A 20,213-nucleotide genomic window follows, 5' to 3' on the forward strand; every position below is an offset into this window, starting at 1 on the left:
TTGGACTAGATGACCTCCTGAGGTCCCTTCCAACCCTGATATTCTATGATTCTATGATTCTATGTTTGGGGGAAGCATGGGGGAAGGCACAAAGGTGCTTGTTTGAAAATTGAGACTTTGTCCATCAGTTGCAAAGAGTCCTGTGGCACCTTATAGACCAACAGACCTATTGGAGAATAAGCTTTCATGGGTGAATACCCACTTCGTCAGATGCATGTAGTGACATCATGATAGCCCCAGTACATGCATCCGACAAAGTGGGTATTCACCCACGAAAGCTTATTCTCCAATAGGTCTGTTAGTCTACAAGTTGCTACAGGATTCTTTGCCGATTTTACAGATCCAGACTAACACGGCTACCCCTCTGATACTGTCCATGAGTTGTCCTTCATCACAAAATTGTCAGCCATTTGATGACTATCATTGTTTTTAAGTATCTCGGGGCAGGAATTTTAAAAAAGTGTTTTTATAAATAAAGTGAATAAAACTAAGACAGAGTAATAATGAAGATCTGTGTTTGTCAGCTGCTTGCTGAAGTGTGCCATTCTTGTTGCTATGATAATGGAGAAAATTAATATATCCTGTCAGGACCATATGACAAGAACAGTGAAAAGCTGTGAAGTGGCTGTACAAAGCGGAATAAAGGAAATCTACTTTGATCTACCACTTTTGATGTTGTATAATTGCACTTATTATCAGGTCCTTTACTCTCGTCTTCTTTGACACAAGATCCATTATCACTGACAGCATGAGTGTGAACATGGACTTGATTTGAAAAACTACTTAGGACGAGGTAACAGGAGAGAAGCTTTTGTCCCTAAATGTTGGGAAAAGAGAAAAAGATATTAAAATAATTTACCTTAGCACTATCATCTAGTACCTTCCTGGAAATATTTATTTCATTTGTAGTGCTGCATTTGAGTGCAGCTTGTTTAATTAGTTCCTTCATGAAATACTGTATTACAAAATCAAGCTTTATCATTTGCTTTCATGCTTTTGTTCTGCTACAAACTAGGGCAGGTCACTGTGCCCAGCCTGAACGAGACACCATTCTCTTTTGTACTGCATTTGAATACAACCCATTAAATTTTAAGAAAAATACTCTCTCTTGAAAAGCTAAAGTGTTATTCTTCAGTCTTCCATGCTGCCTTTCTCTCTAATGTATTGTATGAGTTAAGAAAACAATACTGCTCGACAAGAAGGCAGGTTACCAAGTCTCCAGCTTTTATTGATTACGTGGTAGAATTAGTCCATCTTTGTAACATGACCACCAGTACAACTGGATGGATAGAATGGTAATAGCATGGAGTGTTCATGCCTTATGTGGTCTTATGAAAGGTAATTAACATGTTGACAAGTTACGACTCCTTTATGTAAAACTGAATTTTAAATTCTGTCCTCAGTTACTCATATACAACTTCCAGTGAAGTCAGTGCAAGTTCTTCTTGGCAGTATCTAACCTATATTTTCCTCACCTTATTTCTGGTCAGATGAGGAGAGGATGGTGTTCCCATAAATACATAGTTTGACAAATAGATGTCAAAAGCAGTGGAAGCTGGTGACATCTTTAATTACCTAGGCAAATTGACATGCAAAGTTGTAAATGTGATTCAAACAAGGCAGTGCTTCCCCCTCCTTAATTTAAGGCTACTGCCAAGATATTGGTGAGGAAGAATTTTCCTCTGTGATTCATATCCTGCTTTCAAATTTCTGTATATTTTTTCTATGGTTTTAAGTGTTCTCTGACTAGCCTAATTATTTGTTTATGCATTGAAATATTTTGGAGAATAATGGTTGCAAGGCTAGGGAAAGTGTCACCTTGCATTCTCTGCAGCCAAACTTAATAAGACTTAGCAGTTCTATGGTGCTTTCTCATGTTCAAAGCACTCTAGAAACATTAAACCAAATTCCGCTCTCAGCTAAACTGTGCAGCCCCTTTCAGTTTTGCCTGACACAAACCAGGGAAACAAGCTACTGCATTGCACCAGAAGAGTTTATGAGAAGAGGAATGTGCCTGCTGTTATACACCTTAAATGGTTGCAATTTACCCCCAGTCAGCCTCCCTTGCCAGTGTGGAGGGAGACACTGCCATAGTCCCACCTTCTCCCTGCTTCTCTTCTCCGCTTTTAGGGTTGCTAGCATCCCAAGGAGCTCTTTGCACTCGGGAGATAACAATGGGCAGGTGCACCTGGCTGTTGCAAAGTCTTGGGAAGCAGCTTGTTCCCTTCCCCTGCATAGCAGCAACCCTGTATGAGGTTGACAGTGTAAATGAAGACAGACAAGGTGAGTAAGGTAATGTCTTTTATTGGGCCAACTTCAAGCTTACATAGAGTTCTATGTCCTGGGACCAACACAGCTCCAGCAACACTGCGAACAAGTGTAAATGAAGGCAGCATTGAGCTCATTGTTTACTTCATCTTAGCCAGAAATGTTCCAGATGATTTTACATTGTCAGCGCTGGCATGGACAAAGATAATTTACTTTAACGCTAGACTGGCCCGTTCATTGGTGTTATACTAGGAGCCCATAGTCCTCCTTGACTAACATCTTAAGAAATTTGCATCCGTAAGGCCTGATCTTTTAAAGAAAACTATATGCCTTTGTAGGAAAACTATGACTTGTTTAATTTTGTAAATGAAAACTACAGAAATTTAAGACTGTTTATGTTTAGACTTCGCTGCAGTTGTGCTGCTGTCGTGTAGCAGTGTAGATAGAGGTATTCATTATAGCAGTGGGAGGGGTTTTCCCATCACTGTATCAAATCCACCTCCCTGAGCAGCAGTCAACCTAGTGCAATCTACACTGGGAGTTATGTTAGCTTAACTATGTTTCTTGGGGGTGAAGGGGGGATTTTTCACAACCCTGAGAGATGAAGCTATGCCAATGTAACTTTTTGGTGTAGACCAACTCTGAGTTCCGTCTTCACCAAGCTTTGGAAAAATCAAACAAAAAAGAAATTGTGCTTCACAATGAAGATGAAAGCAATATACACTGTGCTGTCACACTCAAAAGATCATCTGAAGAGAGATTAATTGGTAAATGGATAAACTTCCCAGACCTTTTTACTCTGTTAATTCTTGAAGCCTGATCAATACCATAACTGTCAGCCACAGTTTCTGTGGTTTCTTAGCTTGGTGCCTCGTGCACTAAAAGCTACCTTTGCAGAAACGGTGCACGGCACTCTTTAGTGCACAGCACTGTTTCCATGCAAAATGATGCAGTAGTATAATCATATTTGTGCTACCAAATTGCAGGTGTTTCTACACTGAATGAATTTTGCCCTGTTCAGATGTCCCAAACAATGATACCAGTCTTTCCTCCACAGACATAGTGGGACTAATGCGGTTTCTTTGCATGAGAAGGATGGCAATCAAGGGATGTGTACATCCTTGTTTTCTGTATGGCTTCCTGTGCACCAGCCTGCAGAAGCAGAGGTGGTATCAGAGATTCCTCCCCTCTTCTTCCATCACCTAATGTAATGGGGCTGAATTAGGGCTGCAGCGGTTGCCACACAATGCTTTGCAGGCATTCCATGAACTGGGGGTTTAGAAGGATTCCTTCCTCCTTGACTCCCCCCACAAACCTATCCAGTGACTGGAATTTTACCCCAAGAGTCTAGATTTGGACCTAAAGATTTCCTGTAAGTGAATCTTGGTACAGTTCTGGGCAACTGCACCTATATTCCCCCTCGACAGTCCACCAAGAGCACCTACTTTCAGACTTCTGTCTTTCCAGCCATCACTTCTTTTGGGCAGATCCTTGTCCCAGTCCCTCATGACTGGGTTTTTTTCAGGCTGTACAGTTCTCTGCTTGCACTGTGAGTTACCCAGGAAGAAAGACTGCCTAAACAGGCCTGTGTCTGTGTGGCTTTATTTTTCTTCTCAGAGGTTATGAACAGTTTAATACCCACAGTTTTAATTTACCACACATGCCTTTCTAAACAAGCACATTTATTCTTCAGGTAGAAGCATTACACAGAAAACATTAAAAAAACAATAAATCTACACACATACTAATAAGCTTTCCAGAGATTGCCCCCCAACTCCAACAAGAGCTAGGTAGGAAACAGTCCTTCAAATCCCACAAAGGGATTTTTTGAGGTTACAAGTTCATAACCGCTTTTGCTTAAAACAATAAGAGACATGAATAAGTCAGTCTCCTTTATACACCGTGGGCCTTTTATCTTCAGATTCCGGGAATGGGTAATCAGCAGACAATGGTTCTCTCCTCAGGGCATAAGAATAGAAGAATAGCCACACTGGGTCAGACCAATGGTCTGTCTAGGCCAGTATACTGTAGCTGATAGTGGCCAGCGCCAAATGTTTCAGGAAATAGACAGAACAGAGTAATTTTGAGTGAGCCATCCTGTCATCCAATCCCAGTTTCTGGCAATTAGAGGTTTAGGGACACCTAGAACATGGGGTTGCATCCCTGACCATACTGGCTAATAGCCGTTTATGGACTCATCCTCCATGGACTTACTAATTCTTTTTTGAACCCAGTTATACATAGATTCAAAAGATTAAGTCCGTCTGGAGGAGGGAATTTGCATTCTCTTTCCCCAGGTATTTTCTTGGAAACCCACTTAATTTTGTTTGTCCCAAAAGTTCCTTCTTGTCAGGCATACTGTTGAAAATAGTCCTTTTAACTTCATAGGGTTTATGTCTCCTCCTTAGAGTCTAAGCCTCCTTGAGTGCTCCTTTAGCACCACGATTGTCCAGTGGCCTCACTGATTGTTTGGCAGGCTTCCTGCCTCTTTTGTAATTAAAAAAAAAATTGCTGTTAGTTTTTGTGTCTTTTGCTAGTTGCTGTTCAAATTCTTTTTTTGGCCTACCTAATTAAACTTTTACATTTGACTTACCAGAGTTTATGCTCCTTTCGATTTTCCTCAGTAGAATTTGACTTCCAGTTTTTAAAGGATGTCTTTTGGTCTCTAACCACTTCTATATTCTGTTGTCTAGCCATGGTGGCAGTTTTTCTGGGCCTCTTACTGTTTCTTTTATTTAGGATATACATTAGTTCAGGCCTCTATTGTGATGTTTAAAAAAGTTTTTATGCAGCTTGTAGGCTTTTCACTCTTTACTGTTCTTTTTAATTTCTGTTTAACTAGCTTCCTCGTTTTTGTATAATTCCCCTTTTTAAGTTAAATGCTATTGTGGTGGGGTTTTTAGTATTTTCCTCTCCCCGCCCACGATGTTAAATTTAATTACATTATGGTCGTTAGTACTGAGCCACACATCCCCTTGAATCACATGAGAAAAAGATAGTTCAAGGCCCAAGAGTCCCTCTGGCATTCAGGCACTGATCACCAGGCCTCCAGACCAGTTACCTCAGTACCTCAAAAGTCATCCAGTACCAACCTGTTGGCACTGAGGCCTCTAGTACCAATATCTCTGGCACAGACTACCCTGAAGCTGATGGCATCCAGTCCAGTTTGGAAACTAGCTTACTTGCTACCAAAATCCTATGAAGTAGCGGTTCTCAGACTGTGGGTCAGGACCCCAAGGTGGGTTGGGACCACTGTTCCCTCTAAGCTGTGCGCATGTGTGCACACGCACAGATCCTAAACCCTGCGCACACAGAGAAACACCGCGCGCACAAAAAATGAAATTCTACACCGGAGCCAGGCCAAAATATAATTTATGAGCGACTTTTGACATTGTTCTCCCACCATCTATAAATACAGCCAGATTCTAATAGTTGGCAAGGTGGGGAAAGGGATAATGTATAATGTATAAGCATTTTACTTGCTTGGGTGCATTTGCCTCATGGCACACAAATTTGAACTCTGCTTCAAAAATTTGCACAGAAGAAATTTTTTGGGCACATGGCCTGTCAAAAATTAGAGGGAACATTGGTTGGGACCCCATTTTAATGGGGTTGCCATGGCTGGCGTCAGACTTGCTCAGGCCCAGGGTGGAAGCTGAAGCCTGAGCCCCACCACCTGGGGTGGAAGCTGAAGCCCAACCCCAAAGCCCGAAGGCTTCAGCCCTGAGTGGTGGGGCTCAGGCTTCTGTGTCAGCCATGGGTGGTGGGGCTCAGGTTGCAGCCCTCCCCCCCCCCCCCCGCCATCCAGGGCAGAATCCCTCAGGCTTTGGCTTTGCTCCCCATGCCTCCTGGGGCAGTGGGGCTTGGCTCAGGCATCGGTCCCACTTCTCAGGATTGTATAGTAATTTTTGATGTCAGAAGGAGGTTGTGGTGCAATGAAGTTTGAGAACCACTGCTATAAGGCATCAAAGGATCTTCAGGTCTCTTCAGTACTGGAATTCTTGCTATTAGTGGTAATGAAGTGACATCTTCCAGTACTGAAGACTGCCCCTATTACCAGTACCGAGCATATCAGTGGTTCCAATCAGAACACAGATCATATCACATGGTGTTCCCAGCACTGCAGCTGGAACAGCTCCAGGAGGACTACTCCTTCCTATGCCCAAGCTTTGATGGGAGGTGTCACCACTTTATTCCCTGAGGTCTACTTATTCAGAGCAGAATATGTCAGAAAGAGTTGAGAATTCATTTTTATTACCCCAGAAATAAGAGCTCTAAGAGGGGTACTACCCCGAGGTAACCTCCTCTATGGTCACCTGCTCCGTATGTCTCTCAACATTCTTGGTCGTATTGGGCACTGTTGTGGCTTCATCAGGCTAGATTGGTTTAGGGCTAGATCCCCTTCCCTACCACCTCACAAAGGGTATTACAGCTAGCCAAATCTGCACCAACTGAACACAGAGTCAAGGTTCTGATGAAGAGGTAAAGACAACCACCCCATCCCAGCACCCATTACTTCACCAAAAAGAAAAGGAGTACTTGTGGCACCTTAGAGACTAACCAATTTATTTGAGCATGAGCTTTCGTGAGCTACAGCTCACTTCATCGGATGCATACCGTGGAACCTGCAGCAGACTTTATATATACACAGAGAATATGAAACAATACCTCCTCCCACCCCACTGTCCTGCTGGTAATAGCTTATCTAAAGTGATCATCAGGTGGGCCATTTCCAGCACCAATCCAGGTTTTCTCACCCTCCACCCCCCCACACAAATTCACTCTCCTGCTGGTGCTAGCCCATCCAAAGTGACAACTCTTTACATAATCAAGTCAGGCTATTTCCTGCACAAATCCAGGTTTTCTCACATCCCCCCCACCCCCATACACACACAAACTCACTCTCCTGCTGGTAATAGCTCATCCAAACTGACCACTCTCCAAGTTTAAATCCAAGTTAAACCAGAACATCTATGGGGGGGGGTAGGAAAAAACAAGAGGAAACAAGGTAGCCTGTTTCCTCTTGTTTTTTCCTACCCCCCCCCCCCCAGATGTTCTGGTTTAACTTGGATTTAAACTTGGAGAGTGGTCAGTTTGGATGAGCTATTACCAGCAGGAGAGTGAGTTTGTGTGTGTATGGGGGTGGGGGGGATGTGAGAAAACCTGGATTTGTGCAGGAAATAGCCTGACTTGATTATGTAAAGAGTGGTCACTTTGGATGGGCTAGCACCAGCAGGAGAGTGAATTTGTGTGGGGGGGTGGAGGGTGAGAAAACCTGGATTGGTGCTGGAAATGGCCCACCTGATGATCACTTTAGATAAGCTATTACCAGCAGGACAGTGGGGTGGGAGGAGGTATTGTTTCATATTCTCTGTGTATATATAAAGTCTGCTGCAGGTTCCACGGTATGCATCCGATGAAGTGAGCTGTAGCTCACGAAAGCTCATGCTCAAATAAATTGGTTAGTCTCTAAGGTGCCACAAGTACTCCTTTTCTTTTTGCGAATACAGACTAACACGGCTGTTACTCTGAAACCTGTCATTACTTCACCATCTCCTGATAAAGCAGTAATATTTACTTCAGCCCCACATGATTACCAGACATTCCAGGACTTGCTGCACAGGATGACTGATACACTGGAGAATCCAGTGGAAGTTGTCCAAAAGAAGTCGGACAAGCTCCAGGACATCCTTTATACCTCTGTGCCATGACATTTTGCAGTGCCCATTAATGAAGGGCTTTTCGAACCAGCAAAGTTACTCTGGCAGACTCCCGCTTCTTTGGTGCCAACATCAAAAAGAGCAAATTGCTACCACCAAGTGCCATCCTGGGGCTTCAAGCAGTTTTACACATGCCTTACACCTGGGTCTCTGGTTATTGCAGTTGATAATGAAAGGACAAGACAAAGCTACACCTTAAGACAAGGAGCCCAAGAAAGTAGATTTATTTGGCTAGAAAAATTATTCAATATCAAGTCTCCAGATGAGTCTGTGTGCAGGAGGTCAGACTAGATGATAACGGCGGACCCTTCTGACCTTAAAGTCTATGAAACATGCCAATTAGCACGGTATGATTATATAAATTGGGACTCCATCTCCAAATTCACTGACAGACTTCCTCAGTAAAGAGGAGCTATTGATTTCACAAGGTCAGCTTGTATGCATAGATCTCTCCAAGTCCTTCTCTTCGATATTGGAGTCTTTCTGGTTAGAAGGAACTGAGGGAGATCAGAGGAGGCTCCACCCTTTATACCATCACGCAACACAGGGTGCATGCGCCACCACCACGGGTACCACTAAGGGAAATATCTTTGATGCTAGTGCACTGGGTTTGCACACACCTGAAGTGGCATGGGCATGTGCAACACATTTTGAAGACCAACAGTTACAAAATAGGATTGTAACCATTTTTTTCAGAGAAGTCAGTGGACACATTTCTCTTTGATATTAAGCATTCAGAAATGAAGTTTCAAGCAAGGTATTATTTTTATTGGCCATACAAGCAATTTTGTCCAGTCTCAAAGCAAAAAACTCAGCTGAGCATGAGTTCTGAATAATTCTGTGTCAATTTAAGGAAGGTAAACAAAAGCTGACTATGAAATATTTTCTGCAATCCAAAGAGGTAATTCGCTAAGGAAAACTGTCTTTTTTGCAGAGCTCAATTTGGATAAGGTGCAATGTAGATTTTGTTTTCTTTAATACCAAAGCAAATAGACTGGTATTATTTGAACTGAAAACATTAATTATTTTAAATTAATAATAAGTATCTTGATAAGCCTCTTACTGTTTATTGAAGATGTGTTCCTGGTTGATGTTCCATTCTGTTTAGGCTTCAATTATTTAATTACAGGTCTTGATATGAAACTAATCATGCATATATCCATATGAAGCTGGCAAATTGACAGGATAAAATCATTAAACAGTCATTACTATAAACTGACGTTGGCCTGTAATTTTTGCAGTTAACGGGGGAGTTGATGCTTGGTGAACAATCCAATTAAAACTGGCAACAAAAGACCTAAAATGTCAGCCAAATTGCTTTTTAATAGTCAACGCAGCCGTCACAAAACATAAACATCGAAGTCCCCATAGAAGCATAAAGCTTCATGGTGAAACAATTCTAGAAAATGAATAATAATTACAGCATCTTGAGAATTCTTTTAATAGACGTACACTCATTAAAATAGTTTGTTGGTTAGATTCGTATGAAAAAGTATGTTTCCCTGGTTGCTTCTTTATGCATTTGTTACAAAGAAGGTTTTATTCAATATTTTATAGATATAATTTCAGTTTTTATTCAAAAATGCATGTCTTATTTACAAACAGTTTTAAATAATTACATATGATAAGCCTTGGGTGAAAAAAGCCAAAGAGGAGAAATGCTTTCTATTGGAAGTGGTCACAGAACTTGTCTGATCTCTTAATTCTTTAAAATATTGATTCACTTATTAATTTCGAATTGCAGCTGAATTCCTGTACAACTGCAGATGGCATTCATCCTGTCAGTTGAATAATTAATAATTGGGCTAACATTTTCAAACAGTGGTGCCTTAAATTAAGTCTCTAAATCCACCTCTGAAAAAGTGGCCTGATTTCATACATGCTGAGTGCTCAGGTCCCATTGGCTTCAGTAGGATTTTGTGGGTGTTCAGCAAGTCTGAAAAATTAGCCCACCTGTTTTTAGGTGAAGATATATGCATTTAGGAACCTCACTTTCGGCACCCATGTTGGGAAACTATGACCTTGAGCCATTTATAATGCCTAGACGTTTGTGTTCATTTTCAGATGTAATACTAGCTATTATTTCCTATTTTCTCAGACCCAGCATAAGTTTTCCTTTCCTTTTAAAAGGTAATCGAGTTCCTTTTTTGCTTTCAATTACATATATAATATTGTCTTTCCTCTAAAGAGGTTTAATACTGCAGAAAAAATGGTAAGAATCCTCAGCAAAAATGTTGACAAATGTTCGTTCAAAGCTGTCCCTCTCTCCAACAGAAGCTGGTCCAGTAAAAACTATTGCCTCCCCCACCTTGTCTTTCTAATAGATACAAATGGTGGCAATAGGTCTTTTCATAGAAGCACTTCTGCATTATTTGCAGGGAAAAACTTGATCGCTACCAATGTAGTGGGGAAGCAGAAAAAATGTCCACACACAAAGCGGAAATCAACTTGATCAATGATGAGATACCTTTACATTTACTTTTTTTTAATATTTTGTCACTTAGATCCACAATTGAGTGCTCAAACAGATGGTGATGGGAAAATCCATTAGCTTCCTCTATTATATTTATACATTCAGTTATCGGGGAATTAAATGTTGCCTCCTCTGGAATCGTGCAGCATACTTCTATGTGTTTCTAGGGATAAATGTATTTGGGCATAAGCCCACAAAAGCTTATGCCCAAATATATGTGTTAGTCTCTAAGGTGCCTCAAGTACTCCTTGTTTTTTTTTGCTGATACAGATTAACACGGCTACCACTCTGAAACCTATAGGGATAAATTGACAGTCACTATCTATAGCTGTGATCTCCATGTTTCTTATATTTTAAAGAGAGGTAGCTATTCAAAGGAGTGCTATGCTGATTTTGAAATTTCAATAATTTTTGTTCAAGAATAATTAGAAGCTAAAGAAAAATTTGAATTTTATGTATACTGTATAATGTAAATGAAGCTGGAGAATACAAACCTGCAGCCTGATGCTCTTCCTGTTGACGTCAATAGGCGTTTTGTCATTGCTTTCATTGGGAACACAATCAGGAGGAGCACTAAACAGTACAATGGACTACAAAGATAATCAATATTACTGTGATATGTATTTCTCTCATATTTCTTCTTCTGCATTTTGTTACTTTCCTTTAGTAATCCGCATTACCACAGTGTGATTCTTACAAATCCTAATTTTTCAACCCTATATAAACTAACTACTTTACTCTGAGTAATCTGATTGAAGAAAATGAGAATATCCGCAGAGTAAGGTTGGTGCAGTCCTGCCCCATAGGTAGTCTGTACTCATGCAAACAGTCTCATTTATTCACTGGAATAAAGGTTTGCAGGATCACACATGTTTTGATTTCTGAATGTAAGAAGTGGGGGAAATTCAATAACCAGAATTAATAAATTAGCAAAATTAGTTAGCAAAATTCACAATAAATATTTAGGATTTAATCCTGCACTCAGTCAGGTCAATGGCAAATCTCTTCTTGATGTCTATGAGAAGTGGATCATGCCTTTAATTTATGTAGCTAATAACATACAGTCAACATACAATCTTTCAGTAACAAGTCAAATCTAAACATCATTGCAGCTTGCAAAAGTAATTCAGTATAGCTCTTATTATTGTGCTTCTTCATAAGGTCCCTATTCCCATCCTCCAAAACAGGAAACAATGAAAAAGAAAAAAAAAATCAACCCTGCAGTCTGCAGAGGAGGAGGAATCAAGTTGAAAAGTACTTTTAGAAAGGAAACAAATGGGTTATGATTAGCAACTGCACAGACAGGGCAGGGGGCGTGGCTTTATAGTGACTCATAGAATTTAAGGCCAGAAGGGACCATCATGATCATCTAGTCTAAGCGCCTGCACATTGCAGGCCACCGAACCTTGCCCACCCCGTCCTGTAAAAGACCCATAACCTCTCGATGAGTTACTGAATTCCCCAAACCATGATTTAAAGACTTCAAGTTACAGAGAATCCACCATTTACACCATTTAAACTTGCAAATGACCCATGCCCCATGCTGCAGAGGAAGACGAAAAATGATCAGGGTCTCTGCCAATCTGACCGGGCGCGGGGCGGGGGGTAATTCCTTCCCAACCCCAAATATGGTGATCAGCTAGATCCTGAACATGTGGGCAAGAGCCACCAGCCAGACACGTAGGAAAGAATTCTCTGTAGTAACTCAGTGCCCTCCCCATCTAGTATCCCATCACCAGCTTCTGGAGATATTTGCTTCTAGCAGTTGCAGATCATCTACATGCCATTGTAGGCAGTATCATCATACCATCCCCTCCATAAACTTATCAAGATCAGCCTTGAAGCCAGTTCGGGTTTTTTGCCCCACTCCTTCCGTTGGATGGCTATTCCAGAACTGCACTCCTCTAATGATTAGAAACCTTCATCTAATTTCAAGCCTTAATTTTTGATTGACAATTTATATCCATGTGTTCTTGTGTCAACATTGGTGCTTAATTTAAATAACTCCTCCCCGGTATTTATCCCTTTGTATTCATAGAGAGCACTCATATCTCCCATCAGCCTTCTTTTGGTTAGTCTAAACGAGCCAAGCTCTTTGAGTCTCCTCTGATAAGGTAGGTTTTCCATTCCTCTGATCATCCTTGTAGAGCTTCTCTGTATCTGTTCCAGTTTGAATTCATTTTTCTTAAACATGGCAGACCAGAATTGCACACAGTATTCCAGATGAGGTCTCACCAGTGCCTTGTATAATGGTACTAACACTTCCCTGTCTCTACTGGAAATACCTCACCTGATGCATCTTAGGACTGCATTAGACTTTTTCACATCCGCATCACATTGGCAGATTTAGGGTGAATCCTGGCCCAACTTTGGAGATCATGAGGCACCTGCATGGAACTTCTGACTCTTTGTATACTATCCTGAAGTCCCGTGCTCCTGGGACGTGACTGCACCTCTAACCTCCTACCCCCAGAAAGGCAGAGAAGCCTTGGTTTGGAAGTAAACATTTTTTTAGACAGTACATAAATCTGATTAAAAAAGAGTGGCAAGATATGGTCCACTGTTATTTTTCAGCCCTCTTGCAGTGTGATTACCATACATTTGTGCTCATCTACATCCTGTGACTGATTGTCTCTGACTTTATGTAACACTCTTTCTGATATGTATAATCTATTTAACTGCCTGTACTATTTACACAGAACCTAGTTACTAACTCTTTGAATGAATAAATAAATATTCCTGCATTAGTAGTAATGATTAAAACATTTCTGCATTCATATTATTTTTATTTTATTTTTAGGTAGTTATGTATATTGCTGACATACATACCCATAATTAAATTCCATATATATTCTGGAGATGTCTGACAGATCTTTTCACTGGTAATCAAATATTTTAATTGCTTGGTGCTATCTATAGTCAAGTTATAGTTGCAGGAGATGCACTTAAAGATATTCAAATCAAACAATGATTTCTACGGTGTAATTCCTAAGAAAAGTAAATGACAATTTAAAAAAAAAAGTAGTAAGGAAACTAGGGCCTTTTATTTTTTATCTATATAAGTTGTAAACCCTTCCATTAGAATAAAGCAAGAAGTAGTTTAAGCATTATGAACATATATAATAATATATCTTTCCATTGATGTTACATCAGAGAGATCTACTTACAAGGATTGTCAGAAAAATGAGGTAAATACATTAAAAAGGTTATTGAAGGGTCTGAAAAAGCTGTAGATTCCTGTCCCTATAAATTTTATTGATCGTAAAAATGATGGATTTACTCCTTTAAATTATACTGTACACAGTAACATCACTCATTCCTTTCATAGTTTGAATGCATTCTCTTACAAAAGCTTCCTTAAAGGTATCCAGTCAAACAGAATACTTATATAACTATAAATTGACAAATTGTTCTCTGTACTCACTGGTACAGATAAGCTATACAAGTTCAGCAAGGTACTACAACCGTGGAAAGTAGGGCTAATACAAATCACTACCCCTAAATCCCAGAAGACGTCTGATAAAATGGAAGGGAGCATCATACAGTCCATTGTTATATAATGTACTCAAGTGGCACACTTCTGTTTGGCTTGGCCTCCAGCAGACTTGTATCATAAAAATTTTGAAAGCTAGCAAGAACAAATATATAACAGCTAATAGGCAAGCAGGGAAGGTCATCCATTGTGGAAAGATCTATTAACAAAGTGACTTAATACATTCATATTTACATTATTTCTCCTGAACTACTGAGCTGAGAACAGTAAATTATTCAGGATGATTCACAGTGCCCTGTTCCATTACCCATGGAACCCCTTAAAAAACCCTCACAGATAATGAATTTAGTGGCACGAAGGCCAAAACTTGAATAAATATCATTCAGCACAAACTCATCAGCAACAGGGGAAATGTTTATTTTTATAGCAAAGGGTAGCTTTTACCTATTGCTTCAATCATAAACTACCTTCTGATCAAATTTTTGTGACCTCTAAAGTAATCAGAAGTGTCTGCCATGCTACTTGTAAGTGTGTGGTCCTTGCAGACCTGGACAACATGCTTAAATCATAAGCAGTAACCTGTTAAGAGGGTTAGAGCATCCAGTCTGCCAGCGGTTCTCAACCTTTTTCTTTCTTTCTATAAAAAACTCCACAGCCCACCTGTGCCACAGGAACTGTTTTTCCACGTACCCAATAGATTAAAATCTGTATTGAATGGATAGTTATACAGTTAAATGCACACACATATATAAAATATATTAAAAAGGACAATATAGGTACAAAAATAAACTGATTTTTTTTTAATTTACTCAACATGAAACGTGTTGCTGGTGCTGATCAACAGTTCTGTCAAGATGTGGGGGGTATCTTTGACAAGCACACATGCGTGTCATGGTCAGTGTTCATCCTGGTTTGGTACTTTGTGTTCATTGATATCATGGCTGAAAATCCAGCTTCGCATAAGTAGATGATACTAAAGGGAAACAAAACTTTCAGTGCTGCAGAAGAAGCAGTGAGGTGTTCATCCAAACACTCACACCAAAATCTCTCCAGATGCATTTCTCTGAACCTGATTCTGGGGGAGCTGTCTGATGAAATGTCAGTGAGCTATTCTAACAGTTTTGATAGGACATTGGATGGAAGTTTATCTTCAGTGTTCTCACTAAAGAGATCTGTAGTCCATGTGTGTGTAGGGGCTTGTTCTGTTATGAGTTTGGAAAAATAAGCATTACATTTGTTAAGCAGAACAGACAGATGCACTGCTAGCTGAGGTTTAATTACATAAAAGTCAATGTTTTGTTCCTGAATGAAAGGATATAAGAGCTCAAATATATTAGTAGTACCCCCACAGGCATGAGCTTTCCAGAGTTGTCGTTTTGTTTTGAATGCCTCAGTTCTTTCATACAGGGCACTAAAATTAGAGTTCCTACCTTGCATAGTTTTATTCAGCTTATTCATTTCACTGAATATGTCTGCAAGATAACTCAGGTTTGCCAGCCACACATCATCTTCCAGAACTTCGGCAAGTTCAGGTTTCTTATCAGCTAAGAAAGTACATAACTCTTCCTTGAGATTAAATATATGGGCAAGCATTCTGCCTCATGATAGCCATCTCACCTCAGTATGCATGAGCAAGGAATGGTGCTCTGCACCCACTTCCTCACAGAATGTAGCAAAACACCTGGAGTTTGTTGCTCTGGATTTAGTAAAATTAAGGAGTGTTACTGCTGTGTTCAGAACATTGTGAAGACTTGGTTCAATATCTTTCACAGCAAACGCCTCTTGGTGTAAAAAGCAGTTTCTCCAAATAGCGTGAGGTGCAAAGGCTTTTATTTTTTGCACAACACCAGTCTACTTTCCAGTCATTGCTTTGGCTCCATCAGTGCAGATCCCAATGCAATTAATCCAGCTGATTTCTGCTGATATTATAAAATCATCTAACAGTTTGAATACGTCATCTGACTTGGTTGTCATCTTGGGCTCTTTGCAAAATAAAAAGTCTTCCTTTATTTCCTTATTCCACACATACTGAACATAGGCAAGCAAATAGGACATTTTCAAAATGTCTGTGGATTCATCTAGTTGCACAGCAAATCATTGTCATAGAGCTGATGAATGCTCTGCAAAACTATATCTTCTGATATAGAAGTCGTCCGTTGTTTGACAGTGTCGTTTGACATCGGTATTTTTGTCAGTACCTTGGCCTTCTTCTCTCCAAACACTTCCTTTTTTGTTTCAGTAACACAGGGCATTATCAAACTCTCAGCAATCATATGCAATTTTTTTGTTTTAGCAATTTTCTGCACTACTATGTAGGATGACCTTAAAGCTTTTTATCCACAGTAGTTGTGTATTTCATGACTGCTTTAGTACCAAACAGTTCTTTGGCCTTTTGCTCAAAAAATGAACGTTGCCTATCCTTATAGATGTCATGCTTTGTAACTAAATATCTCTGTAATTTGGAGGGTTTCAAACACTCTTTGGACAGTACTTGTGCACAAATTACACACTGTTGTTGAGGTATATCTCCACTTCCAGAACAAATAAAACCGAAATTCAAATACCTATCTTTGTATTTCCTAAATTTTGCAAGGTTAATAATGGCTTTATGTTTCTTACTCACTTACTCCTCCTTGGAGTTCTTCAGCCATTATGCTGGTTGAATTTGTTGTTGAAGGAACTTCATTATCATCGTTCTGTGGGTTTTGTGGTTTTGAAGCTGATGGTTGAATTAAAAATGTATCCACATCTGATATTTTATTGTTTATGTTTATAACAATTTTCCCTGTGCTGTGTAACTTGTCCTGCTCCCACTGAAATAGCTCCTTTACACCAGGTAAATGAAGATACATAACCTGCCAGGCTGCCATTAGACTCACTGGTGTCTAACCAAGGAGTGAGCCCTCACATGCTAGTCTCTGGGGGTGGAGCTGATGCTAAAACCAGGGTGTGGGCTTGGGCTTCAGCTCCCTGGTGGGGGAGGGGGCATAGGGGCTGGAACTAGGGGTGATGAGGGTGTGGTAGCACCCCCTGGCTTGAAGTGGTTTCCATTATATATGGGTTTACAGTTTGGTTCAATGGCTCTCAGCACCCCCACTATAAAAACTGTTCCAGCACCCCTGGTGGCGGGGCTTGAGACATCAGGGCCGCGGCTCACAGCTTCAGCCCTGTGGAGGCACCGGGGCTCAGGGCTCCAGGGTTTAGCCCTGCAGCTCCCAGCTGCAGACCGCTGGGGACACCGGGGCTCAGGGCTCCAGGCTTCAGTCTGCGGCTTCCAGCTTTGGCCCCATGGAATAGCTGAGGCGTGGGGCTTTCATCCCACAAGGGATGCCGCGGCTGAGGGCTCCAGGCTTCAGCCCCACAGCTCCCAGTTTTAGCCCTGGGGCTCAGGGCTGTAGCCCCATGGGGGTCACTGTGGACGCCTGAAACCAACTTGTGGCCCCTCAGGGAGTCTCAGCGCAGATCCTCAGGTGAGAACCACTGCACTATGCTATACGCTAGCAGTCACCACTGGTGGAAGTCATTGTCCATGACAGTGACTGACCCGATCACCCACAATTAATCTTGCGAGTAAACAGTCCCTCCTCTGAAATCTCAGTCAGAAACTGACCAAAATTACCCTTCCCCTTCTTTCCCACACCCTATAAATACTAAATCAGGCCAACAGATACAACAAGCAGCTGCTTGGCCTGCCAAGTAAACCTTTGATAGCCACCCATCAAACCAGTGTTGGATGTCCAGATTAAACATATAATCAATGTCGGACAAAATCACTTTTTCAGAGCAGAACCTCCCTGGCAATCATATGTACTTCCTGAATGGCTCCCAGATGTCACCACCATGATTATAATGCCTTTTCATTTCTCAATTTACATTTTCCTTGACCTGTCTGCCACAATCACCGAGGAGGATCCCTTTTGTATCTGCTGTAGCAGCATATTGAACCACACTATTTTGGTCTCCAACGTCTTAAACTGGCCTCCGTTTGGGAGAAGTTGGTATGTGCGCCTATTTCTGCCATCACTTTGCCCACAAGTTTGAGGCTGAAAAGGCCAAGTAGGGGAACTCTATTTTCAATAGCTGTTTAATTAAATTACACAGATGTGACCATTTCAGTATCTTATAAAATAGAACTTTAAAGTCAATATCATATAAAGAGTGAATTGATATTTAGAAAAATTTAGATACAAATTGTACAAAGCAAAGCTATAATTCTAATGATAATACAGCAGAAGTTTAAAAAGAAGTATTATAGATCACCCAAACAAAAATTCTGCATGTGCTCTAGTTATTCACTCCTCTTTTCAAGTGTTTATTATATGTAAACAGGCACTGATGTAATTGTATCTTTGGGTGTTACCATATGGTAAAATTAAAACTTTCATGGTATCATACATGGTGTTATTTTTAGGGCCCTACCAAATTCACGGCCATGAAAAACACGTCACGGACCGTGAAATCTGGTCTCCCTCTGTGAAATCTGGTCTTTTTTGTGCTTTTAGACTATACTATACAGATTTCACTGATTAGACAAGCGTTTCTCAAATTGGGGATCCTGACCCAAAAGAGAGTTGCAGGGGGGTTGCAAGGTTATTTTAAGGGGGGGGTCACAGTATTGCCACCCTTACTTCTGCACTGCCTTCAGAGCTGGGCGGCTGGGGAGCGGTGGCTGCTGACTGGGAGCCCAGCTCTGCAGGCAGCAGTGTAGAACTAAGGGTGGCAATCCCATACCATGCTATCCTTGCTTCTGCGCTGCTGACAGCAACAGCTCTGCCTTCAAGGAGCTACAGCACAACCTGCACAACCTTCTATGAGATCTAGGTCTTACTGCCTCGAAGATTCCACGTAGTCTCTCCCTGGTTGATGTAAAGGAACATTTTGAAGTTATAAGACGGTTAGAGATGTCTTCTGATAAAGATCTTTGTTTAACATCTATCCAACCATCATTAGTAGTAACCACCGCAGGAATGTCTCAGCATAAAGTCATATGCATGCTTAAGTGTTGGAAAGATTGGGGCCAAAGAACACCACTCATTTTTTTAAATGACACAAAGTTGAAAATCGTTATAGTGTGTTAGTCTTTCAAGTGAAAATAATGGGTCAAATTCTGTGCTCAGGTTATCCACTGAAGTAGTTACTCCAAAAGGAAATTTAGCCAATATACTCTGAAATTTAAAATAGTCTGATCTTGAGTCTCTGAGTACTGTTCCCAGTTGGCATTGAAGTCAATGGGAAACAAAGGTCGTTAGTATTTAAGAGGAGGTATACAGTAACAAACAGGATTGAGCCCATACTCACAAAGCATTTCCTTCAGAAAAAAATATTTTTTGACTGAAGTCTTGTTATGGTGCTGTAACTTCTACCCCACCATTCTGTTTTAGACTGGTATTCTGCATGAAATGGATATACTTTTATACAAGCTAATTGGTGAACCTTACACATCTCAATCATTTAGAGATTATGGTATGCAGTTTAGCATTTTATACTGTAAAGGTCCTGAAGAAAGGGAGGCATTGTACAGTATTTATAACTTAGAAATCCTTAACATCTTAATAGCTTGTACACGGGACACATTCTTCACATTACACAGCTAGAGCAATGGTCATCATAAAAGCTGGTTATGCTTTAAAATGAGAATTAAACTGCAACCTGCATTTTACAACCATCATATTTCATTTGTAAATATGGTTAGACTTTAATATTTTGAAGAAAAACAGCATGAATGAATCTTTCAGTAATATTAGGAAAGGGTTGCCATTCTTATTTTTCCAAATCTACTTGTGTTAAAATGGTGCACAAATTAAATTAGAAGCTGTTAAGATGTACCCTCTAGCTTGTGAGGGATACAAGTGAATACTTGTAGTACACTTGCCACTAAGAATTAAAAGAAAACATTTAATGGGGTATGTATGAACATAGTGAACTGAATTTATAATTGAAGTAGATCATTACTTTGATGATTATTATTACAGTATTTCTCAATATTTTATATTCATTGATATTATTGAGACTAACAATAGAATATTGTCCCATGTTATTCAATTGTAATGCAATTGTAAAGTATTGCATTTGTAGGACACACTAAATAATGACATTTGTAGGATTCATCTTTCTCTCAAAAAGAAATGGGTATGAAATTATATATGTGAGTCTTTAGATGCTGTACGTTTGTGAGATATCTTTTAATTGAGAGTTTACAAACTTTCAATTGTCTTATAAATTTGTTTTAATTTTGCACAGAACTGCGTATTCTTTTGTA

General features: G+C 40.3%; 1 protein-coding gene across 15 annotated transcripts in view; it reads left to right on the forward strand.

Annotated features, from left to right (window-relative positions):
* TENM1 (teneurin transmembrane protein 1) overlaps nt 1-20,213 on the forward strand; it is a 1,415,133-nt gene that overhangs the window by 1,148,542 nt on the left and 246,378 nt on the right. Inside the window, exon 1 of one of the 15 annotated variants that reach the window (XM_048862949.2) lies at nt 2,146-2,283. The exons of the other annotated variants lie outside the window; for them this stretch is intronic. Coding sequence (XP_048718906.2) covers nt 2,175-2,283 — 109 coding nt within the window. The 5' untranslated portion in view covers nt 2,146-2,174. Of the gene's footprint in view, nt 1-2,145; nt 2,284-20,213 lie in introns of those variants that run through there. 15 annotated transcript variants of the gene reach the window in all.

The sequence above is a fragment of the Caretta caretta genome, chromosome 9 (assembly GCF_965140235.1).
Source record: "Caretta caretta isolate rCarCar2 chromosome 9, rCarCar1.hap1, whole genome shotgun sequence".
NCBI classification, from domain to species: domain Eukaryota; kingdom Metazoa; phylum Chordata; order Testudines; family Cheloniidae; genus Caretta; species Caretta caretta.